Source organism: Papio anubis, chromosome 7 (assembly GCF_008728515.1).
Source record: "Papio anubis isolate 15944 chromosome 7, Panubis1.0, whole genome shotgun sequence".
NCBI lineage: Eukaryota > Metazoa > Chordata > Mammalia > Primates > Cercopithecidae > Papio > Papio anubis.
This window is the reverse complement of record NC_044982.1, coordinates 69,134,103-69,155,602: the sequence shown is the minus strand read 5'-3', so window position 1 is coordinate 69,155,602 and position 21,500 is coordinate 69,134,103. Positions and strand designations below refer to the sequence as shown.

At 33.8% G+C, this 21,500-nt stretch overlaps 1 protein-coding gene across 4 annotated transcripts in view; it reads left to right on the top strand.

Moving 5' to 3' along the window:
• MIPOL1 (mirror-image polydactyly 1) overlaps positions 1-21,500 on the top strand; it is a 384,568-nt gene that overhangs the window by 183,782 nt on the left and 179,286 nt on the right. Inside the window, exon 11 of one of the 4 annotated variants that reach the window (XM_017961137.3) lies at positions 19,639-20,794. The exons of the other annotated variants lie outside the window; for them this stretch is intronic. Within the exon in view, the coding sequence (XP_017816626.1) occupies positions 19,639-19,770 (132 nt within the window). The 3' untranslated portion in view covers positions 19,771-20,794. Of the gene's footprint in view, positions 1-19,638; positions 20,795-21,500 lie in introns of those variants that run through there. 4 annotated transcript variants of the gene reach the window in all.

Below are 21,500 nucleotides of genomic sequence, written 5' to 3'. Positions count from 1 at the left end.
GTCTCAAATTCTTGACCTCAAGTGATCCACCTGCCTCGGCCTCCCCAAGTGTTGGGATTACAGACATGAGTCACCACACCTGGCCAATAAAGCACATATTTTAAAAAGCCAAATGATTCTATAAGGTTGTAATAAAAAAATGGCGGTTTGCTTCCTTATCTACCATTCCTTATTTCTACTTCACAGAAAAAAATCACTTTCAACTTATTTAACTCTTCTATGTCTGCATTTATATGGCTAAATAAAAAGCTCATTTCTAGGCCGGGCGCGGTGGCTCAAGCCTGTAATCCCAGCACTTTGGGAGGCCGAGGCGGGCGGATCACGAGGTCAGGAGATCGAGACCATCCTGGTTAACATGGTGAAACCCCGTCTCTACTAAAAATACAAAAAACTAGCCGGGCGTGGTGGCGGGCGCCTGTAGTCCCAGCTACTCGGAGGCTGAGGCAGGAGAATGGCCTGAACCTGGGAGGCGGAGCTTGCAGTGAGCCGAGATCGTGCCACTGCACTCCAGCCTGGGTGACACAGCGCGAGACTCCGTCTCAAAAAAAAAAAAAAAAGCTCATTTCTTGATGTGTAATTTTTAGTTATTATTAACTGACTTCCTACTATGAAGATTTAGCTTTCTCACCTTTTTGTTCGATGTTTAGTATTTACATTATTATTGGTAAATATTCACAGATGACCATATAGTATTCAGACATCTCAGCAAGAATTCTATTTTCTATCATGAACCAGTTAATATAAAAACACATAAATATAAAACTAAAGCAAAAATGTAAGGAGGCTGGGCACAGTGGCTTACACCTGTAATCTGAGCACTTTGGGAGGCTGATGAGGGTGGATGACTTGAGGACAGGAGTTCAAGACCAGCCTGGCCAACGTGGCAAAACCCCATCGCTACTAAAAATACAAAAATTAGCCGGACATGGTGACATGTGCCTGTAATTCCAGCTACTAGGGAGGCTGAGGCAGGAGGATTGCTTGAACCTGGCAGACAGAGATTGCAGCAACATGGAGCCACTGTACTCCAGCCTGGGAGACAGAGCGAGACCCTGTCTCAAAAAAGAAAAAGAAAAAAAGTAAGGAAGGAAAGGTTACATACTCTAATGATATATATGTATGTATACACTTTTCACTCTATTTAATATTTTAAAAACTAATTCTAGTTGTGACCCTCTAACCATGTTTGGAGTCAGTTCTCCCATGGGTTTTTTTGTGTGTGTTTCTATATGTCTTGTAGAGTCACTAACAGTCTTTGTTCCAAATTATGTTTTAAAGGATGTTTGCTTAGTGAATTCCTTGGAAGACAGAGCTAGCATCTACTTTTAAATGAGATGTTTACTGTATAACGTGATAAAAATGTCTTCCTCTGAGGCAAAGTTTGGGCAGCTTTGCTTGTAGCATATTTTAAAAGATTTGGGTTCGTTACCCTTGGAGTTCTTCAGAGGTGATGTAAACCCACTATGTTTGCAGTATCTCCTTGAGCCCCTCCTCACTGCCCCCATGGGACTTGGGGAGCAAAGGGAACCCATGCAAGCATAAAGTTTATGCTGGTTCCTGTGCCTGAGTTAAGTCTTTTGTCCTTACCTAGGATTCTTGTATCTTTTGCCAACATGCATGAAACTGTGGCAGGCTTGTTTGTTTGTTTGTTTGTTTGTTTGTTTTGGTTTACAAGTAGGGTAAAAAATCTCAGACCCTTGACAGTGCTTGAAAGAACAGATTTCCTTTTTTTCTCTAAATAGTTTGTCTTTTTCACGATTATTGTCTAGATTTTTAGTTTGTTTGTATATTCTATATCTATTACTAATACATACATATACTCTCTATTAGGCATATACATTTCCTGTTAATACATTCAAGTACATTAGGTAACCTAAAATTATTACATTTTTCTTTTATAGAATCTGGACCAATTTCTCTGTAGGACTGCAACACATTACTGGTCTTGGAACCTACCTTCATTTTGTGGGTTCCTTTAGTTTCTTCTCTATTGAATCCCCTGTTTTCTGGATTCAGTTTTTCTCCTTCTTAATTTACTCTTTCCTTTTGATGGAGCACATTCTCTAATAATTTCCTGGGAAAGGATGCATGAGCGATAAATTTTTTAAGAGTGTGCATTATTTCTTCAAGATAGATTATCCAAGAGCAGAGTAATTGAATAGCAGTATGACTATTTGAATTCAGATTCCTGGACTCAGTTTCAGTATTACTGATGCAGAATGTTTGACAAAAGTAGCTGAAATCTTAAACTCTGACTTTACTATTTTTAAACTTTTTAAAATTAAAATTATCTTTAAAAATTTACAAGTTTATTAAAATCATAATGAGATATCATGTCATACCAATAGAATGGCTAAAATGAAAAAATACTGATATACCAAATGTTGGCAGGATGTGGAGAAATTGAATCTTTCATACATTGCTGTTAGGAGTGTAAAATGGTACAGCTACTTTGGAACACTGTCAGTTTATTATAAAGTTAAATTTATACTTACCATATAACCCAGCTGTTGCACTCCTGGATCTTTATCTCAGAAAAATAAAAATTTAACACAAATCATGTACATAAATGATCATAGCAGCTTTATTCATAATTGTCCCAAACTAGAAAGAAGCCAAATTTAGTAGGTCAATGGATAAATGTCCACACAATAGAATATTACTCAACAATAAAAGGAAACAACCTATTGATACACCCATGACTCAGATGGGTTTCAAGTGCATGATGCAGAAGCCATTCTCAAAGCGTTAAAATTATATGATTCCATTTTTATATAAGTCCCAAAGTGACAAAATTATAGTGATAGAGAACAAATCAGTGGTTGCTTAGGCGTTAGGTTTGGGAGTAGGCTATGACTATTGAAAGGTAACACGGGGGAATTTCTTTATAGTGAACCGTTCTATATTCCCCGTATGGTGATATTAAAATGTCACAGACTTATATGCCGAGGAGGAGGGAAGGAGGGAAGGAGGGAAGGGAGGGAGGGAGGGAAGGAAAGAATGTAAGAAGGAAGGGATGAAAGAAAAGAGAGAGGGAGGGACAGAAGGAAAGGAAGAAGGGAGAGGGAGGGAGAAAGATAAGGAAGAACGGAGAGAGGGGAAAAGGGTGCATATAAAAATGGGTGAAATCCAAATACGTTCTATATCTTTTGAGTTAAATAGCATTGTACCAATGTCAGTTTTCTGGTTTGGGCAATGTACTATGGTACATATACAATAAGATATCATTGTGAGAAGTTGGATTATCATTGGGAGAAGGATAAGATATTATCTTTGGGAAAAGAAAGCTGCACTGGAGTTCTCTGTACTGTTTTTGCAAGTTCTAGTGGGCCTTGAATTATTTTGAAATAAGTTATTTTAAAGTTATACATATCCATTGTGGCCAGTGAGAAAAGTGCTGAGATATATAACAAAACCTAATGATGTTCCCCCTTTCCCTCTCAGTGTTCCTAGACCTGCCTAATTAACCTTGATTAGGAATTACAATCATGGATATATCTGCCTTTTACCTAAGTTTAGTGTAATGAATTCAATATTGTACCAATTAGTTTGACATTTATCATGGGATTTTTTTGTTTATTTTCAAAATTTAAAATTTCACCTTGATAGGTCCAGTATATGGGTCGTCTCTGAGTCCGGTTTTGTGATTTGTCTTTTGACATTTTGTTTTGTTTTGTGTTTGCTTTTTGTGTGTCTCATAATTTTTCATTGAATGCTGGATATTATGAATAGAACAGTGCTTCTCCTATCAGGTCAGTAGTGTCAGCATTGAGTTGATCTACTCTAGAGTTGAAATAGATTTGGGTTTTGTTGTTGCTGTGGTTACTGTCAGCATATTATAGGTTTCAAATGGCTCTAGTTGTAGGAGGCTGTTGCCGTATGTTTAGAATGGAAGCCCAGATGCTAGATTTTTCTCAGTGTTCATGCCTCATTATTGCTTTTCAATTATCTCAATATGCTTGCATCTCAAAGGTGTCTCATGCTACACTCTTGCCCTTCTCCCAGCAGTAGAATACTATTTTATAGACTGGAGTTGGGGTCTGGGAGTTCTCAGCTCCAATTTTAGTCCTGTGTAGACTTTGGGTTGGGGCTTTTCTTAGAATTTCTTTCCAGTCAGCCCAGCTGACTTAGACCTGTGGCAGGTATTGTACAGGAGAGACTTTTCCTTCTCAGTTATAGAAGCTATCTAACGGTATGTTGTAGAATCCTGGGCCCAAGTCTATTGTTCCCTGCCACTCACTCAAGGATAGAGGGATTTTTTTTCTTTTGTCATCCCCAAAGCACTGGGTTTTTCCTATATCCTAAGGGTTTTGCTGCCCCTCTTTCATATGGCTTTTGCTCTATTCATAGAAGGGTCTGGGTAAGGGGTGAGGAGATTTTTCCCCTTTCCAGCACAGCAGCCATTTTCCTCCCCTACACCCTCTGTACATCTTGCATCTCCAGGAAGCTATCTCTGGACACCTAACCTGCCCTTGATATTTCTCATGAGCACCCAGTGGAGATCTGTGTAAAAGATCCTATGAGTGAGTGCATACTTCCTTTTTGTCAGGTGTTCCCAAGAGTTCTAGGTAGGTGATGGTTGGCCCCTCATCCTTCCATGCTCTGACCAAAGTAAGCTGGTTCATTCATTTCATTTCTCCTTGGAGGCTTGTTTCTCCTTGAAATTCAGACTGCTTCTTTGCCTTGTGAGTTTGGCTCTCTAATGGGCTCATGAAAAGTTACATTGTACTTTATTCAGCTTTTGTTAAAGTGGCCCTTATGAGATAGTACAATTCTATTTTATAGGTGAAGAAACTGAAAAACAACAGTTAATAACTTGACCAATGTTATGGTTAGTAATAATTTGTGAATTTCAGATCTGAATCCAGGCAGTTTGGCTGAAAGGTCACATTCTTAAACATAAGTGAAATTGACCTACAGTTTTGTTTTTATTTTTTTTTTGAACTACGCCAGGCATTTATTGTATTAATATATAAATATGTATGTTAATATATGACACCCCCCAAAAAACAAATCCCATATACATTAGCTGTCATTTCCCATTTCCTCCAGCATTCCTTCTCCAGCCTCAAGCAACCACTTCTCTGCTTTCTATCTCTATAGATTTGCCTATTCTGGAAAATATTAAATATGCCTTTCTATCTCGATAGATTTGCCTCTTCTGGCAAATCATACAAAATGTGGCCCTTTGTAACTGGCTTCTTTCACTTAGCATTGTTTTTAAAGTTCATCCATACTGTAGCATGTATCAGTACCTCATATCTTTTTATTGATACATAGTATTCATCATGCAGATACACCATGTTTTGTTTATCAGGTCATAAGCGGATGGACATTTAGTTTGTTTCTGGTTTGGGGCTATTATGAATAATGCTGTTATGATCATTCATGTGTAATTTTTTGTTTGGACATGTTTCCATTTCTCTTGGTATATACCTAGGAGTGGAATTGGTAGATCATATAGTAACTCTATGTTTAGCATCTTGAGGAACTGTCAAATTATTTTCCTAGGTGGCTGCACCATTTTACATGCTATGCAATAATATATGACATTTCCAAATTTTCCACATTCTGACCAGCACTACCTAGTTTTTTATTGAAGCCATTCTAAAGTGGGTGTGAGGTGGTGTCTCCTTGTAGCCTTGATTTCCATTTTTCTAATGACTAGTAAATAAAGAGATCTTTTCATATACTGACTGACTATTTTTACATCTTCTTTAGAAATATGCCTGTTCTGATACTTTGCCCATTTTTGAATTGGGTTACTTGTCTTTTCTTTGTTAGATTATAATATTTATATATTCTAGATATAAGTTCCTTGCCAGATATATGATTTGTAAATAATTTTCCCATTATATGGGTTTTTTTTTTCACATTTTCGATGGTATGCTTTAAAACACAAAAGTTTTAAATTTTTATTAAGTCCAGCTTATCTGTTTTTTAGTTGTTGCTTGGGATTTTGGTTTTGACCTAAGAAAGCTTTGCCTAACTGAAGGACCCAAAAATCTGCAGTTATGTTTTTCCTCCTAGGAGTTTTATAGTTTTAGCTTTAACATTTAGATTTATGAACAATTTTCAGTTACTTTTGTATGTTGTGTGATGAGGTAGGGATCCAAATTTATTCTTTTGCATATGAATAGCCTGTTGTCTCGAGACCATTTGTTGAAAATACTATTTTTATCGCCGTTAAATTGTCTTGTCACCCCTCTCAAAACCATAAATATGAGGTTGAGTTCTGGACTCTCAATTCTGTTCCACTTATCTGTATGTCTGTCCTTATGCTATTACCATAATATCTTGATTACTGTAGCTTTGTAGTAGGCATTACATCAAGACCTGTGAGTTGTGCAAGTTTGTTCTTTTTCAAGATTGCTTTGGCTGTATCAGTTTTTATATTAGGATTACTAGCTTAATGAATGCTATAAATTTCTACCTTTCACTGTGGTCTTGTTTAAATTGCATTAGAATGATCTTGGCTTAAGTAGTAAATAGGATACGTTTTTAAAGTCATACAGTCTTAATGCCTTTTTATACAGTGAATTTTAAATTACTTTTTCAGTTGTTTCAATATATACATCTAGGTTTCTCCTTCTTAAGTCAACTTTAGTGGCTTGTATATTTTGCTACGAAAATACCTTCTTTCCTTTGACTACCAGATTTGGTACCACGGAAATGTAAATAATTCTGTTATTTTATAATCTCTTTTAGTTCTCTATATTACTATCTCATCTTTATTATAGCAACTTATTTTTCCTTTTCCTTAGTGCATAAATGATTGTACATTGGGAAATACAATATCGGGAAATAGTTTGAAAAGGAAGAGAATGATATCAGATCTTGTACAGGTTGGACTGATACCATGGAAATGTATGGGAATATTCAGAGGTCAGATTTAGAAGAAGAAGAGAAATAAAAAGAAGAAACAATAGTGAATTCCAACATTTAAGTGGTACACAAAAATAAGTGGTTCATTAAGGAGACTAAAAAGTAATAGAAAGATAGGAGGATAACCAACAGACTGTGTTATCACACAATTCAGAATAGAATAAAATTTCATGGAGTGGTTCAGTGTCAAATGCTGCAAACAAAAAATATAAAGTGTCCATTTCATGTGGCATATTAAGGCAGTGGTAGCTTTGTCATTGCAATTTCTGTTCATTAGTGGTAGTGGAAGCCTTGACTCTTGTAAATGGAAAGTTTAAAAGTAGAGAAATGTAAATTATTTTTTGAGGTGCTCAGTTATTAAGTAAAAGTGGGAAGGTTAGTGTATAATGTGTATGTAATGCTGAGGAAGATTTATTTTAAAGAATGAAGAGTGTAACAAATCTTTTTTGTTGTTTACTCAAATTCATTTACCCATCCCTCAACCATTCTCTTTCAATAAGAAATCTGATGCATGGCCATGTAACCCAAAGCCAGCTAATGACCTTGAGCTGTATGGCTTGGTTTGAAAAGATTGTAAGTCAGATTACTCCTTCAGTAATTTGGAATTGGAATACTGAAAGGGAAGGGAGCTAGTCAGTTTTAAATGCTAAACCAAATGATCATGAAGTAGGCCTGGGTCCATGTAGACAGCTATAGACTATCGGCAATCTGAAGTTATGAAGCAGCCAGTTGGAAAAGAGGAGAGAAAGGAGTCAGTATATAAAGAAAACACCAATTTTTGAACAAGGGAGATGGGGAAAAATTCTGCCTTGGTTTCTAACAGCGTTCTGTTCCCTTGCCAGCCTTTGTTTTCTACGTAATAATTTTTTTCTCAAGAGAATGTCTTTCTTTACAAGCAAGACTCTCAGCTAAACCAGGTTTACAGTCTTTGCATACCAAATGTGGAATTGCTCTAACAGCATTCATTATGTGCTGTCTAAAATGAACAACTACAGTGAAAGGTGATTCCATGGATTATAGCACCAGGTATAGTCAAATCATTATAGCCTATGCAGGTTCATGAGGTCCATCAAGACACAATAAAAACTGATGAGATGCAGATGAAACAACTGTGAACTATTACCTCTGCCATGAAAGGAATACTGAATTACTGTGAGAAATTTCTGTGGAGATTATTTATGACAAATGTAAATGTAACACTTATGATACTTGCATATAATTGCTTCTAACTGGTTACTAATGATGTTTTCCTAATTGTGAGTTTCATAGTCAGTGTTGTTTTAGGAATTTGATACTTTATTTTGATAAGTAATGATGGAAATATAAAATCACATTACAAGCTTCCCTACAGGAACCATTTTATACATTTTATAATATGCCACCAACTTTAAAAAATGAATACTTGAATGAAGCCATAAATTTTTAGTAAGAGACTGAATTTTAGGCCCAATAGGCAGACATATCGGTATGTTAACTGACTTTGGATAGATCCTGGAATGCTTTTCCAACCTTTGTGTCACTTGGTCTTTGTACCTGGCATTTTCTCTAATGGAAACGCTCTATATTGTCTATTCCCTTAGTTTGTTCAGCTAATACCTACTTATCCTTTTTTCAGTTTGGCCACAGTACTTCTGGGAGAGGAATTTGGGTGGTAGAATGAAATTGTTTTAATAAGAAAATGTTCACTGACCTGGAAAAAAATCGAATATGTAAGACTCTCAGTGTTGCCAGGCCTTCCTCCTAGGCCTTTCCTATCTCTGCCCACATCAATAGTAGGTAGCTTCATTACTAGCTTCCTCCTTACCTTCTACTCTCATTGGTGGTGGTGGAAGCCATGACTCTTGTAAATGTAAAGTTTAAAAGTAGAAAAATGTAAATTATTTTCTGAGGCGTTCATTATCTTCTCCTTTCTTTTTCTAACCTATTGACTTTTGGTATTACAATGGCCAAGAGGGTGTAGAAGAGCAGTTGTCTGTGATATATTTTTGGGAACAATGTCCTGGGCAGAGGTCAGGTTAGGTAATGAATATTGGTTAATGGTTCTTTACAAAGGCATGTGTTTGAATAATCAAAAAATGTTTCGAAAATAATAAAATCTGGCCCAACCCAAAGTCTACTGAATTGGATTTTTTTTTTTTTTTCAAGACAGGGTCTCCTTTTGTCACCCAGGCTGGAGTGCAGTGGTGCAGTTGTAGCTCACTGCAGCCCCAATCTTCCAGGCTCAATGGATCCTCCCTCCTCAGCCTCCTAAGTAGCTGACACTACAAGCACACACTTCCATGCCCTGCTAATTTTTTTTTTTTTTTTTTCATTTTTAGTAGAGATGAGATCGCACTATTTTGCCCAGCCTGGTCTGGAACTCCTGAGCTTAAGCTGTCTTCTCAGCTCAGCCTCCCAAGGTGCTGGGATTATAGATATGAGCCACTGCGCCTGACCTGAATTAGAATATCTTACTCTGAATTTGAAAACTTGCCTAGTGTAGACTCTGTGTTTGGAAGGTAAAGCAAGGACAAAATAGTTTCTCAACCTTCTTTTAGGCCTGTGAATTTTTTGTTCTTAAGTTGATACCAATTGTGCTTTAAAATTTTAGTTTTGTTTGATTTTCCAGTTGATTTCTATATTAGGATGATGTCAGTATTTTGGTAGTATTATCAGTTTTATGTCTTTTTAGTGCTTTCTTGGTATTTTAGGGGGAAGAATTGGTTGAGGCTACATGGTGAATGCTGGTCAAATGAAATTTGACATTCTTTGATTTTTAACTATTTCCAGTAATTGAATTCTATGTAAAGTTGTGCCCTAAAGTGATTTGGAATAAGTGACGTATTAAATTCTTTGATGAATTGCAGTATAGTAATACTGTGAAAAGTATAGCATAAAGTCCAGATTGGTTGCTTGAAATACTATGAAATTTGATTAGTTAGATGTTAAAAATTAAGCATTCTTTCTAAACTAAAAATACGTTTTTAATAAATAAACTTACTATTGTCAAATGGAATTAATTTACTTTACTAAGTATTTCTGCTTTGAAACATGATATGGAAAGTAGTTGAGACCTTCATTAGAGATTACATAAAATTCTCAGTAAAAGTAGTTGCAGTTACCAATGTAGTTTTCATACTAAGCTAATCTTTATTCTAATATTTTTGACCTGAGTGTTGATATTCAGACATACAGTTTTTACCAGTTCATCTAAAGAACTTTAGCATATATATTTCTTTTTTAAAAAATAACATTCACAGACTGACATAGATATGTCCTCTACAACAAAATGACTTTATTGTGTTGTTCAGTGTTGGTTAGTTTTTCTGTTATGTTGATGCATTAAAACAGATATTAAATTTTATCATTAATTCAGTGCCTGGTCTCTCATCAAATCCCCTTAATTACAAATTGACTCCAAGGATTAGACAGCATGGATTTTAATTTTAACTGAAACAAAAAAAGGCGTCTTGGAAAATCACTCTTGCCTACTGACTCATAGATACATTTTATAGATCTTATAATTTATTACTTAGCATTTAAAATTCGATACAAAAAGCATTATTTCCAACATTTTTATTCTTTTGTATTTATATTAATTTTTTTTAAAGAATATATTTCACAGTCTTGAAAAAAATTTTGTGTATTTTCAGATGAATGTCAACCTCTGGGAGTTTTGATAACTTACAGCCTTTTCTTTAGAAAATGTTAGCTTTGAATCATGTACAACCATAATTGTATCTAAATGGCATTTATAGTATCTTTTATTTGTATGTTCTTAATGATTTCACAAAATCATGCAACATAGTTTTATATATTCCATGCAAGTGTTTTCAGTATAATCCGGTATCTTGTTTCAGGTATTGTTTGTGATTTATGACTATTTAATCTTCACTTTCTTTTGATATTTGCTATTTGAGGTTTAAGTCCAGAGTCATTTTTGTGTATTTTATTTTCAACTTATATCAGAGTTTTTGTCCTTCTTTCTTAAAAGTGACAATTTTTTATATTGAATTTTATTACATATTCATTTTAAATACTAGAAAGACTATTATTTTTACTAGAAAAGGAGGATAGTGAAATTAAGTCATGATCACAGCCATCAAAAAAGTACATTTGTTCGTTGTATTTTTGCTCCATTATATGATGGTCAGGTTTTAAGTCTGAGGTGCCTCTTTTAAAAATTTACTTACTGTAATAGTTGCTGGAATCTTACTTGTGTTAGTCATTTACTGGCTTTTATCCAGATCTACAAGTTTTCAGATAAGTACTTTACTTTTAGAAAGACCAAGAAAGAATTACCAACAAAACTTGAGTATTCTAAGATATATTAATATCATTTGTTTTTAATAAATTTTGCTGCGTTAATTACCTTCACCTTTTGAGAGGTTATAAAATGTAAGTAGGAACCTTTTTCTAATTAAGTAAATGTTGTATATCTTACATTTTTGTGAATTTGATTTTTAAATGACATTCCTTTACTGGCTTTTGTTGCTGTTGCTGTTAAACTGGATTTTTATATGCTGAAAAATATTTAAAGTACAAATGAACTCAGTTCATCATGGCAGAGGAAGAAATTCATTGCCTAGAAACAGATTGTTTATGTACTATTAGATGGTAACATAAATCAACAAAAGAAAGGAAGTTAACTTCTAATACTGACACACTACCCTTTCCTTGCTCTTTTGTGCCCATAGATATCATGCGTATGTTATAATACCACAGTACAGTGAACTCTGTCAAACTTAATTCTAAATGTCTTTACTTCGTTGGTTTGTCACAACATTATTATTTTGTCTCAATACTATATAATGTCGTTCACATTTGAGATGAAACAATGCATGGATAGATCTGAACGAGATGGCAAAAGTTTACTTTTATTTATTGTCGATTGCTTCTATTTAGCCAAATATTGTATAGCTCTGATATTAGTTCTTCACAATTTTAAAAAGGTAATAGAAAATGATAAAATATCTGAGGAAATTTTGGGAAAAATATAGCTACTGATATAAAATTGTCATTCAGTTTTATTTTCATTCCTATTCATTAATTTTATTTTATTATTTAAAAAGGCATATATCTCTTTATTAAAAACTACTAGTTTTTTATTGAAAATAGTCAAATCTATAAACAAGTGTGATTTCAGAGCGCAGTTCTTACATGGATTGCACAAAGGAATTATTTGTGAAATTCTGAGGGTAGGACTAAACCTCTCAAAATAACCTCCAAGATTAATTTGGGAACTGGTTGATAATTACTTGGCCATTCCCTTTACAGTACCTGTTTCTTGATGTGTATGGTAAAATATAAAGAATTAATTTTTCTTTAGTTCTTGTATTTACTAGTTAGGTAGTAGCTTATCAATTTCTAATGAATTTTATCCCTGTTTTTTAAAGGACAATTTTATACAATTATAAGTAATAGATTGATATTTCAGTGTTTGAAAATTGATGCCATTTATGAGTTGGTTCCAAAAACCTGAGTTCCATGTTTTGTAACAGTTTGAGAATTATTTTACTTTCCGTTTTCTATTTTTCTCTGTAAATGATTTCTACTCCTATTTAGGTACCTATTAGCATACAGTTTTCTAAAAGAGATTACATATTTCAGTTAAAGCTCTGCATTTTTCTGAGTTGTACGTTAAACCTTACAAGAAAAAATCAGATATTTTCTGTAAAAACTATACGATAGAAGAAACAATCTAAATATGGTCAAACAAAAGATTTTGCTTTAAGAGACTAAAGAAACTGCTATAAAATATGGTGGAAGAGAGAGGGCAGGTAAGTTTGGGGTGGTGGAAATTTTTAAAGAAATTCCACTTTTTATCTTATGCAATTAATATTTAATTGGCTACTTTTAAAAGTAGTGAAAAAGTGATCTATTTGCTAGAGATTTACAGAACAACACTTTAAGCTCTTACTTATTCTGAGGTGTTGAAAGGTGAAACATTTGACATTTTCTTTTCGGGTATTGCTTTAAAAAACAGAGGGCGGGAAAGAGGCGTTGCCACATCAGAGTTAAGGGTGTTTGTGGTTGTCCGTGACAGCAGCTCTAGTTTTAAAACACCTGTGTTTACTTTCCAGCTTTTCAGAATCTGCCTGAAAGTGGCCTAAGAATGGCACAGGCCTTCAGGATGGCTGGTTTTTTTATAGTACAGAAAAAGAACTAAACTTGACACTGTTGTTTTCTGTTGCAAGCATTTGGTTCTTTTCTTTTATTTTATACATTTTATCACTATACGTTCTTATATATGTCTGTAAGATAATGCATGATTTATATAATCTATACATTATACTATAACATAACCATTTTTTAAAAAAAATATTTCTTCTCAGCCTTTTGTTCACTGACTAGAAAAAGCTGATGAAAAACTGCTTTTTACTGTGCAAATGTTTTTTTCTTTCTTAACTGAAAGAAGTTTGTGAAAAATAAAAATTGATATACCATTTTAGAGAGAAACAAAAGAAAATTGCATTAACCAAAGTGGCCTAACATATAGCTTTGTTAATTTTTTATCTTTTAGTAGACATTTCTCAAGTCTTCTTTTTATATCTTTTGCTTTATAGGAGTGGTTTTTAGAAATATTTTTATAAACCTACAAATGTAATTTTCCCTTTAGGTTTATTTATGTCTTATTTAGTGGTTTGGAAATAGGTTGAGTTTCAGCCTACCTGTCATCTCTTAGCTGGTCATTGTTTCCAATTTATAGACATGTGCTTTTTAAATAATTATATGGTACATTTTTTATTATTTTATGACATTCATATGACACTGAAATATTATATAAACTTTATTCTCAATTTAAGATGCTCCTAGCTATGATATTTTAGTTTAATAAAATTGAGGTTATTTATTTGTTTCAGTATTTATTTTCAAACCTCTTTAAGTCTTTAGTACAGTAGACATAGCCAGATGTCATATATTCTGTGATGCATTCCTTCTACATGCAAATTCTTGATTACAGTAGCAGACATTTCCGTGAGATTACAGTTTATGTCAAGCCTGGTTGATGTATAAAAGGAATAATTCTGTCTTTTGACAATAAATTGATCTTATTTCTCCATGTAACTGGATTTTTAAACACTTTTTTTGTAGTTCAAACCCTTTTGAGAAGCCAATGCAAATATTGAGTCTTCTCCCTAAAAAAATACAAATTTACAGAAATTTGCATATAGCTTCAAGGAGTTTTTGTCCTTCCCGAGCTCACTGATGAGCTCTAGGTTAAGAACCTGTATTCTAGGTCTTATTTTATTTGGATAATTGTTAATTGTTCAGAGAGTTGCTTAGACAGTTAATATAGTAGATCACAGAGAAATCACTGAGTCAAATACAGAATTAAGTGCTTAGTTAATATGTCACCATGTTAGGTGTTAAAAGGCATAAAGCAATAATTGACCTTACTAGCTTTAAATGTAAATAGTATTTTAACAATATAGTTCTTACTCCATAATGGCTATACATATATCTGTGTTATAATCCCAGCTTTTCAGTGGATTTGAAATACAAATTATAGTTATCTTATTTTTCCCAACAGAGCCAATTGATAATATGCCTATTATCTCAAAATAAATTCAACAAGTATCATTGCATAAAAGCTGTAAAAATAATATTCAATAATATTCCATTCAAAAACCATAAGTTCGGTGTTGACATCCAATTAGGTGAAGAATGATCAGCTGCAGACAGTACCTTAAAGGAATTATAAATGACAATGTATATTACCTAGAAGATAATGAAACCATAAGAAAAATAACTAAAAGCTGAATTTTTAAAATATGAAAGTATTTAGGAAACATTTTTTAATATAAGGAAAGTGGTAAATTTATTTTAAATGGAATAAATTACATAAAAATAACTAGAATATATTAATAAGGATTTATAATATTTCTTTATTGTATATACTTTAACATGGATCAGAAGAAATGTTTTGATCAGATTAAACCACTACTAAGAAAAATAATTTTATTTCAAGTGTTCCTTTTTCATTCTTTTCTGTGACTAGGAAGGAAGTAAAGGGGAGGAAGGATTCTCTGAGGGCTATTAGGACCTTTGTTTCCAGAACCTCAGATTGTTGAACTTAAATCATGAAACCTGATACAGTATTTCCATTGAGTGTATCAGTTTTGTCCTGGTGACAATTCCCATTTGGTAGTGCTGTATACCTGTGACCTAACTTTCAGCCTAATTTATGTATATTCACTTTATTGTATTATATGAAATTTAAGATTCTCTAACAAAAATGTGATATATGTATTTGTCTCAATGACATTTTTAACTTCCCTATTTATAAGACCATAGTTTTCTCTGTGGCAGGTTTTTTCAATCTGGAAACTATCAGTCTTGTTTTTAGAATGTATTTATTATAAAGTGTTGGGTGTTTTACAATCATGCTTCTCTAAAACTAATATTTTCCTATGCAATTCTAAAGAGGAAATGAGAAAACCTCTAAGATCTAAAAGATATATTAAAATAAATAAATAAAGGAAACTTGAGGTAGAAATTAAGATAATTGAACCAAGAGAAGGGAAAGCCAAAGATGTAACTTAAAACTGTGCAAATGTTTGATAATGCTACTTGGAAAATTATATATTATTTCTTGTCCAACTAGAAGTGTGAACCAGAAAAAAATGTTAATAAGTGATTAGGAAAAACATTATGTAATAATTCCTAAACAATATAAGAGCTTAAGAAACGTCGTCAGTCTCATCTTAGAAAGGATGAAAAAAACTTGAGGTAGTCAGCATTGTTGGAGAATTGTGGGGTTTCAACAATTATTTGTTTAAAAGAAAACTGAGACTTTAAGCACCTGTAAGCGTTTTTGTTTCAACTGTTATTGACTATCTTTCAAAAATGCATTAATACATTTGCTTGCCATGGTAAAATTTGTAAATTGAATGTATTTGTATTGGATAGTATTTGCTTGTTTCAAGGGTAGAAAACCACACCCCAAACTGCTTAAGCGTAAGTGAAACTTATTGTTCACATAGTTGAAAAGACCAAGGACAGGGCTAACTTCCAGAGATTATTTTTATTTTTATTTTTTTACTTTTTTCAATTAATTTTATTGACAGTATATTTCATCCATTTAAGGTGTACCGTCAATGCATTTTGACATATATGCCCGCTGTAATGAAGATACAGAGCATTTCTATCATCCCACCAAAAGTTTTTTTGTGCTGCCTTCCAGCCTCTATCCCCAGCCCAGCCAACCACTCATCAGCTTTTTGGTCACAATAAATTCACTTGCATTTTCTAGAATGCTGTACAAGTAGAGTCATATAATACCTACTCTTTTGTGTCTGGCTTCTTTCAACATGATGATTTTGAGATTCATCCATGTCATGTGTAATAGTAGCTCATTTCTCTTTTAACTTAAGCAAATTCTTGCATAGGACCCCAAAACTTTTGTTCTGTATCTGGGTTTTGTTTGCCCTCTTCTATGTATTGGCTTAACATTCATGAGGTAGAAGCTTCTGCCTTCTCAACTTCCCAGTTGAAGGCTAGAAGGAAAAAAAAAGTTGTTTATCAAAAATAAAAACAGAAATTCTAGAATTGGATCTTTTAAACTTGGATTACTGCTAGAGGTCATGTGCTTACTCATTTATCTCTAAAATGATTACTGTGACCAAGGGAGTGAAATATACTGTTTGCCTTAGGACAATCTAGGTCTGCCCCTGAGGATATGTTATGAATAAGGGGAGGATGGTATTCTAAAATAAATTTGAAATATTTTCCTACCAGAAACACTAAAAGAGAATGAAGGGTGGTAAAAACAAAAACAGATTTTTACTGTAATAATATGTCTTCTTTATAAGACTAAAAAATGTATGCTGGCATGTAGTAAAACAGAGTTCATTTCTATTTCTTATCTTTTCAACTCTTGAAGGAAGAAAGATAATCCCAGAGTTAACGTGTATGTGTAGATAATATTTATATATGTACATGAATATTGCATCTAATCACATGATTGATACAGAGTAGATCTCTTGTTTTCCAGCTGGATTTCCTGACATCCTGGTAATCTGAGACTTTCTTTACTCTTTTTTGTGTCAATTTTTGTATTATACATTTATTGTTCTGTCTTCTGAGCCTTGATTTTGGATTCTTCAGAATCTTTTATTCATTGGAGTAATAAGACTAGAGAGAATAAAACAGTTGAAGTGAAGAACCTGAAAGGAGAGATTATTTTTGCAGCCACTTTTATCTCGTAGGCATATGTTGATTATCTGCAGGCAGAAATCTAAAAATTCTAGCTTTATACTCATGGAGAGCCATTGTCAGGTATTAAAAAAAAAAAAAAAAAAAAGATTTTTGGTTGATATTGAGGGGAGGGAGCATTAAGCACACATCCAGTAGTGCCTTCTGGATATCTGTGACTGCACAGGTTTGGAGATTAAAAACAAACAAAAAGTCTGAAAAGCAGGATGGACTTTGCAGCTGTTTCATAAGAACTAGAGGTTGGGCATGGTGGCTGACACCTGTAATCCCAATACTTTGGGAGGCCAAGGTGGGTGGATCACCTGAGGTCACTTTGGAACCAGCTGGCCAGCAGGATGAAACCTGTCTCCACTACAAAAAAAAAATATATATATATATATATATATGTGTGTGTGTGTGTGTGTGTGTGTGTGTGTGTGTATACACACACATATATACGGACTATACATATATATGTGTGTGTGTGTATATATATAGAGTCAGTATATATATTTTGTGTGTATATATACAAAAAAATAGCCAGGCATAGTGGTGGGCATCTGTAATCCCAGCTACTCTGGAGGCTGAAGCAGGAGAATAGCTTGAACCCAGGAGGTGGAGGTTGCAGTGAGCGAAGTTTGCACCATTGCACTCCAGCCTGGACAACAAGAGCAAAACTCCATCTCAAAAGAAAAAAACAAAAAACAAAAAAAAAACAACTAGAGGCTAATTGACCCCCATACTCTACAGTACTTAATTACAATGATCAGCCCCACTTTATCTACCTGGCAGAGATGAAGGTTAAACCTCAAGACTAAATCATATCTGGAATGTCACTTATATGTTATATACAATGGAAGGCATTCCATTGAAAATTTCTAGATACACAAGAAGATAAGTCCACAGGCTCAAAACAAAGAGAAATACACATTATATAAACTGACTTAAAGTTGATCCAAATATTGGCATTAGATGACAGGGACTTTACAATAGCTATGATGAAAATATTCAAAAAGGTAGGAGAAATCAGAGACAAAATTGATGAAAATATTAAGCATTCCATTATAAAATTGTAATCTCTATAAAACAATCAAATGGAAATCAAATAGAAATTCTAATAGTAATGAACACAATATCCGAAATTAGATGGGCTTAGCAGAAAACAGGATTAGTAAACTAGATAACAAATCAACAGTAAATTTTTAAATTATAGCAAAGATAAAAAGGAGTTAGGGGAGAGGAGACGTAGCTGAAGAGACAGTGAAACTCAAAACAGTACAATGTAGGTATAATTGGAGTCTCTGAAGGAGATGAGAAAGACACCGTGACAAGCAGGAGTTGACAAGATAGTAGCCAAGATTTCTCCAAAAACTGATGGAAATTTCAAACCACAAATTCTTGAAGTTCTGAGTACACCAAGTAGGATAAATAAAAGAAAATGACACATGGACACAACATAATTAAAGTAATAAACTCAGAGATAAGGAGAAAAATTTTAAAGGCAGACTGAGGGAAAAAAATGTTCAAAGAACAGCATTACTGACTTCTGAATTCTCAATATAAATAACAGAAGCCAAAAGAGATTAGAATAACGTTGTTAAAGCTCCAAAAAAAAAAAGAAAGAAAGAAAGAAAAAAAGCCAGTGTAAAATTCTATACCTAGTTTAAATATCTTTCAAAGCAGAATGTGACATAGTGACATGTAAACGTAGTTCAGACAAACCCCAAGAGAATTAGTCACATGCAGATGGGAATTGAAAGACATAGTAAAGGGAGTTCTTAAGTCAAGTGGAAAATGATACCAACACAAACAAAGAAATGCAAGAACGAATTCAGAGCAGCCAGAAGGATAAATGTGTTTGGAAATATTAAAATATTGACCTAATGAAGCCAAATCTTCTTTTTTTTTTTTTTTTGAGATGGAGTCTCGCTCTGTTGCCGTGCTGGAGTGCAGCGGCAGGATCTCAGTTCACTGCAACCTCCACCTTCCAGGTTCAAGCCATTCTCCTGCCTCAGCCTCCCAAGTAGCTGAGACTACAGGCGCATGCCACCATGCCCAGCTAATTTTTGTATTTTTAGTAGAAACAGGGTTTCAGCATGTTGACCAGGCTGATCTCTATCTCTCGACCTTGTGATTTGTCCGCCTCGGCCTCCCAAAGTGCTGGGATTACAGGCATGAGCCACTGTACCCAGCCGCTTATTCAAAATTAATAATAATATCTTGTGCCATTTCAAATCCATGTATAAATTAAAGTCCATGAGAATAATAACCCTTAAGCCTAGAACTGGGTAATGGACTCAAAATGTTCTAAGGTTATAGCATTACTGGAGAAGTTATATGTTTATATTAGACTGTTATAAGGCAGGAAAACAAGTTAGAATCTCTAAGATAACCATGAAAAGGATAAGAATTTGAATTTAGGAACTAATGAAGGGGTAAAATGATATAATAGGATATACTTAAATAGTCCAAGCTAAATATTAAAATAATAAATATAATCCTGAAAAAAAGAGTGATTTGTTAAACCAAGTGGACTAAATGTTCCAGTTACTCCAATTTTTTTTTTTTTCCTTTCAGAATTGTTTTCAGCCTGTCTATATCTACAGAGAAAATCCAACTGGGCTTTTGATAGGAGAAATGACATCTTTACCATTGAGTTTTCTGATCAAGGAACAGTTATGTGTCTCCAGTTATTTAGGTCTTCTTTGATTTATTTAATAAGCATTCTGTAGCTTTGAACATACGGATTTTGCACATTTGTTGCATTTATACCTAAGTATTTAATATTTAGCACTATTACAATGGTATTAATATTATTTTAACATTTTGCTTTCCACTCTTACATTAATAATATCCTATAGCTTTGTTGGACTCACTTATTAGTTTTACAGTTGTTTTTTAAAGATGCCTTGGGATTTTCAATGTAATTATGTCATCTACAAATAGAGACATTTGTATTTCTTTCCATTATGTATACCTTTTATTTCCTTTTCCTTCCTTATTGCTTTGGCTGTAAGTTATTTAGCTATATTAAATAATAGTAATGAGAACAGACACCATTGCCTTGTTCTCTATCTTGAGGAAAAGTAGTCAGTATTTTACCTTACGTATGTTGTTAGCTGTGGTTTTTTGTAAATATCCTTTATCACTGTGAGTAAGTTTTAGGCACTGACTAGTTTGCTAAAAGTTTTTATTGTGAATAGATGTTGAACTCTGTAGAAGGATTTTTCAGCATCAGTTGGGCATAAAAGTAATTTGAACTTATGAAATAAAAAATAGATATCAATAAGTTATAGTTTATTAAAGAAATTAAAGTCTTGTGCAATTTGGCTACTTGTAGTGGTTAGAGTTGTGTCCCCCAAAAATATATGTTCAAATCCTAATCCCTGTACCTCTGAAGTGACTTTGTTTGGAAATAGGATCTTTGTAAATGTAACTGAGTTAAAATCAGGTTATACTGGATTAGGGTACCACCTAATCCAATGACTGGGGTACTTTTCAGAGGAAAATTTGGACACAGATACAAAAGACATAGGAAAAAAAGCCATGTAATGAGGCAGAGATTAATGTGTCCACAAGCCAAGAAATGTGAAAGATTAATGGTAACTACCAGAACCCAGGAGAAAGGCAGAGAAGATTCCCTCTCAGACCTTCCATAAGAAAGCAACTGTGCTGACACCTTGATTTTGAACTTCTGGCCTCCAGAAATGTGAGAGTATTTCTGTGGGTTTTAAGCCACCCAATTTGTGGTTCTTTGTTTCAGTAGCCCTAGGAAACTAATACACTGCCCTTTCTGGTAACATATTTTTGAGTTATAAAACATTCTTATTTTCCAAAAAAATAAGCGCGTGTGTGTGTGTGTTTGTGTGGTTTTGTTTTGTTGCAACATACATATAACATCAAACTTGGGTAGTTCATTCTTCTTTTTCTAGGTTCCTTGTAGTGTTTTTTAGTGATCATCAAGCAGGTTTAAAGAAAAGCATATGAATTACTTACCTTTATTGTGTTTCTAAATTAAAGAGGACATTTTTTGTCCTATCCTTTGAAAATATGATTTTATGGCAGGCCAACTTTTTATTTATTTACTTATTTATTTATTTAAATTTTTCCATAGGTTATTGGGATACAAGTGGTATTTGGTTACATGACTAAGTTCTTTAGTGGTGATTTGTGAAATTTTGGTGCACCCATCACCCGAGCAATATACACTGCACCCTGTTTGTAGTCTTTTACCACTCGCCCCCTTCCACCTCTCCCTGCAAGTCCCAAAGTCCTTTGTATCATTCTTATTATGCGTTTATGTCCTCATAGCTTAGCTTCCACTTATCAGTGAGAACGTATGATGATGTTTGGTTTTCCATTCCTGAGTTACTTCACTTAGAATAATAGTCTCCAATCTCATCCAGGTTGCGGCAAATGCCGTTAATTCATTCCTTTTT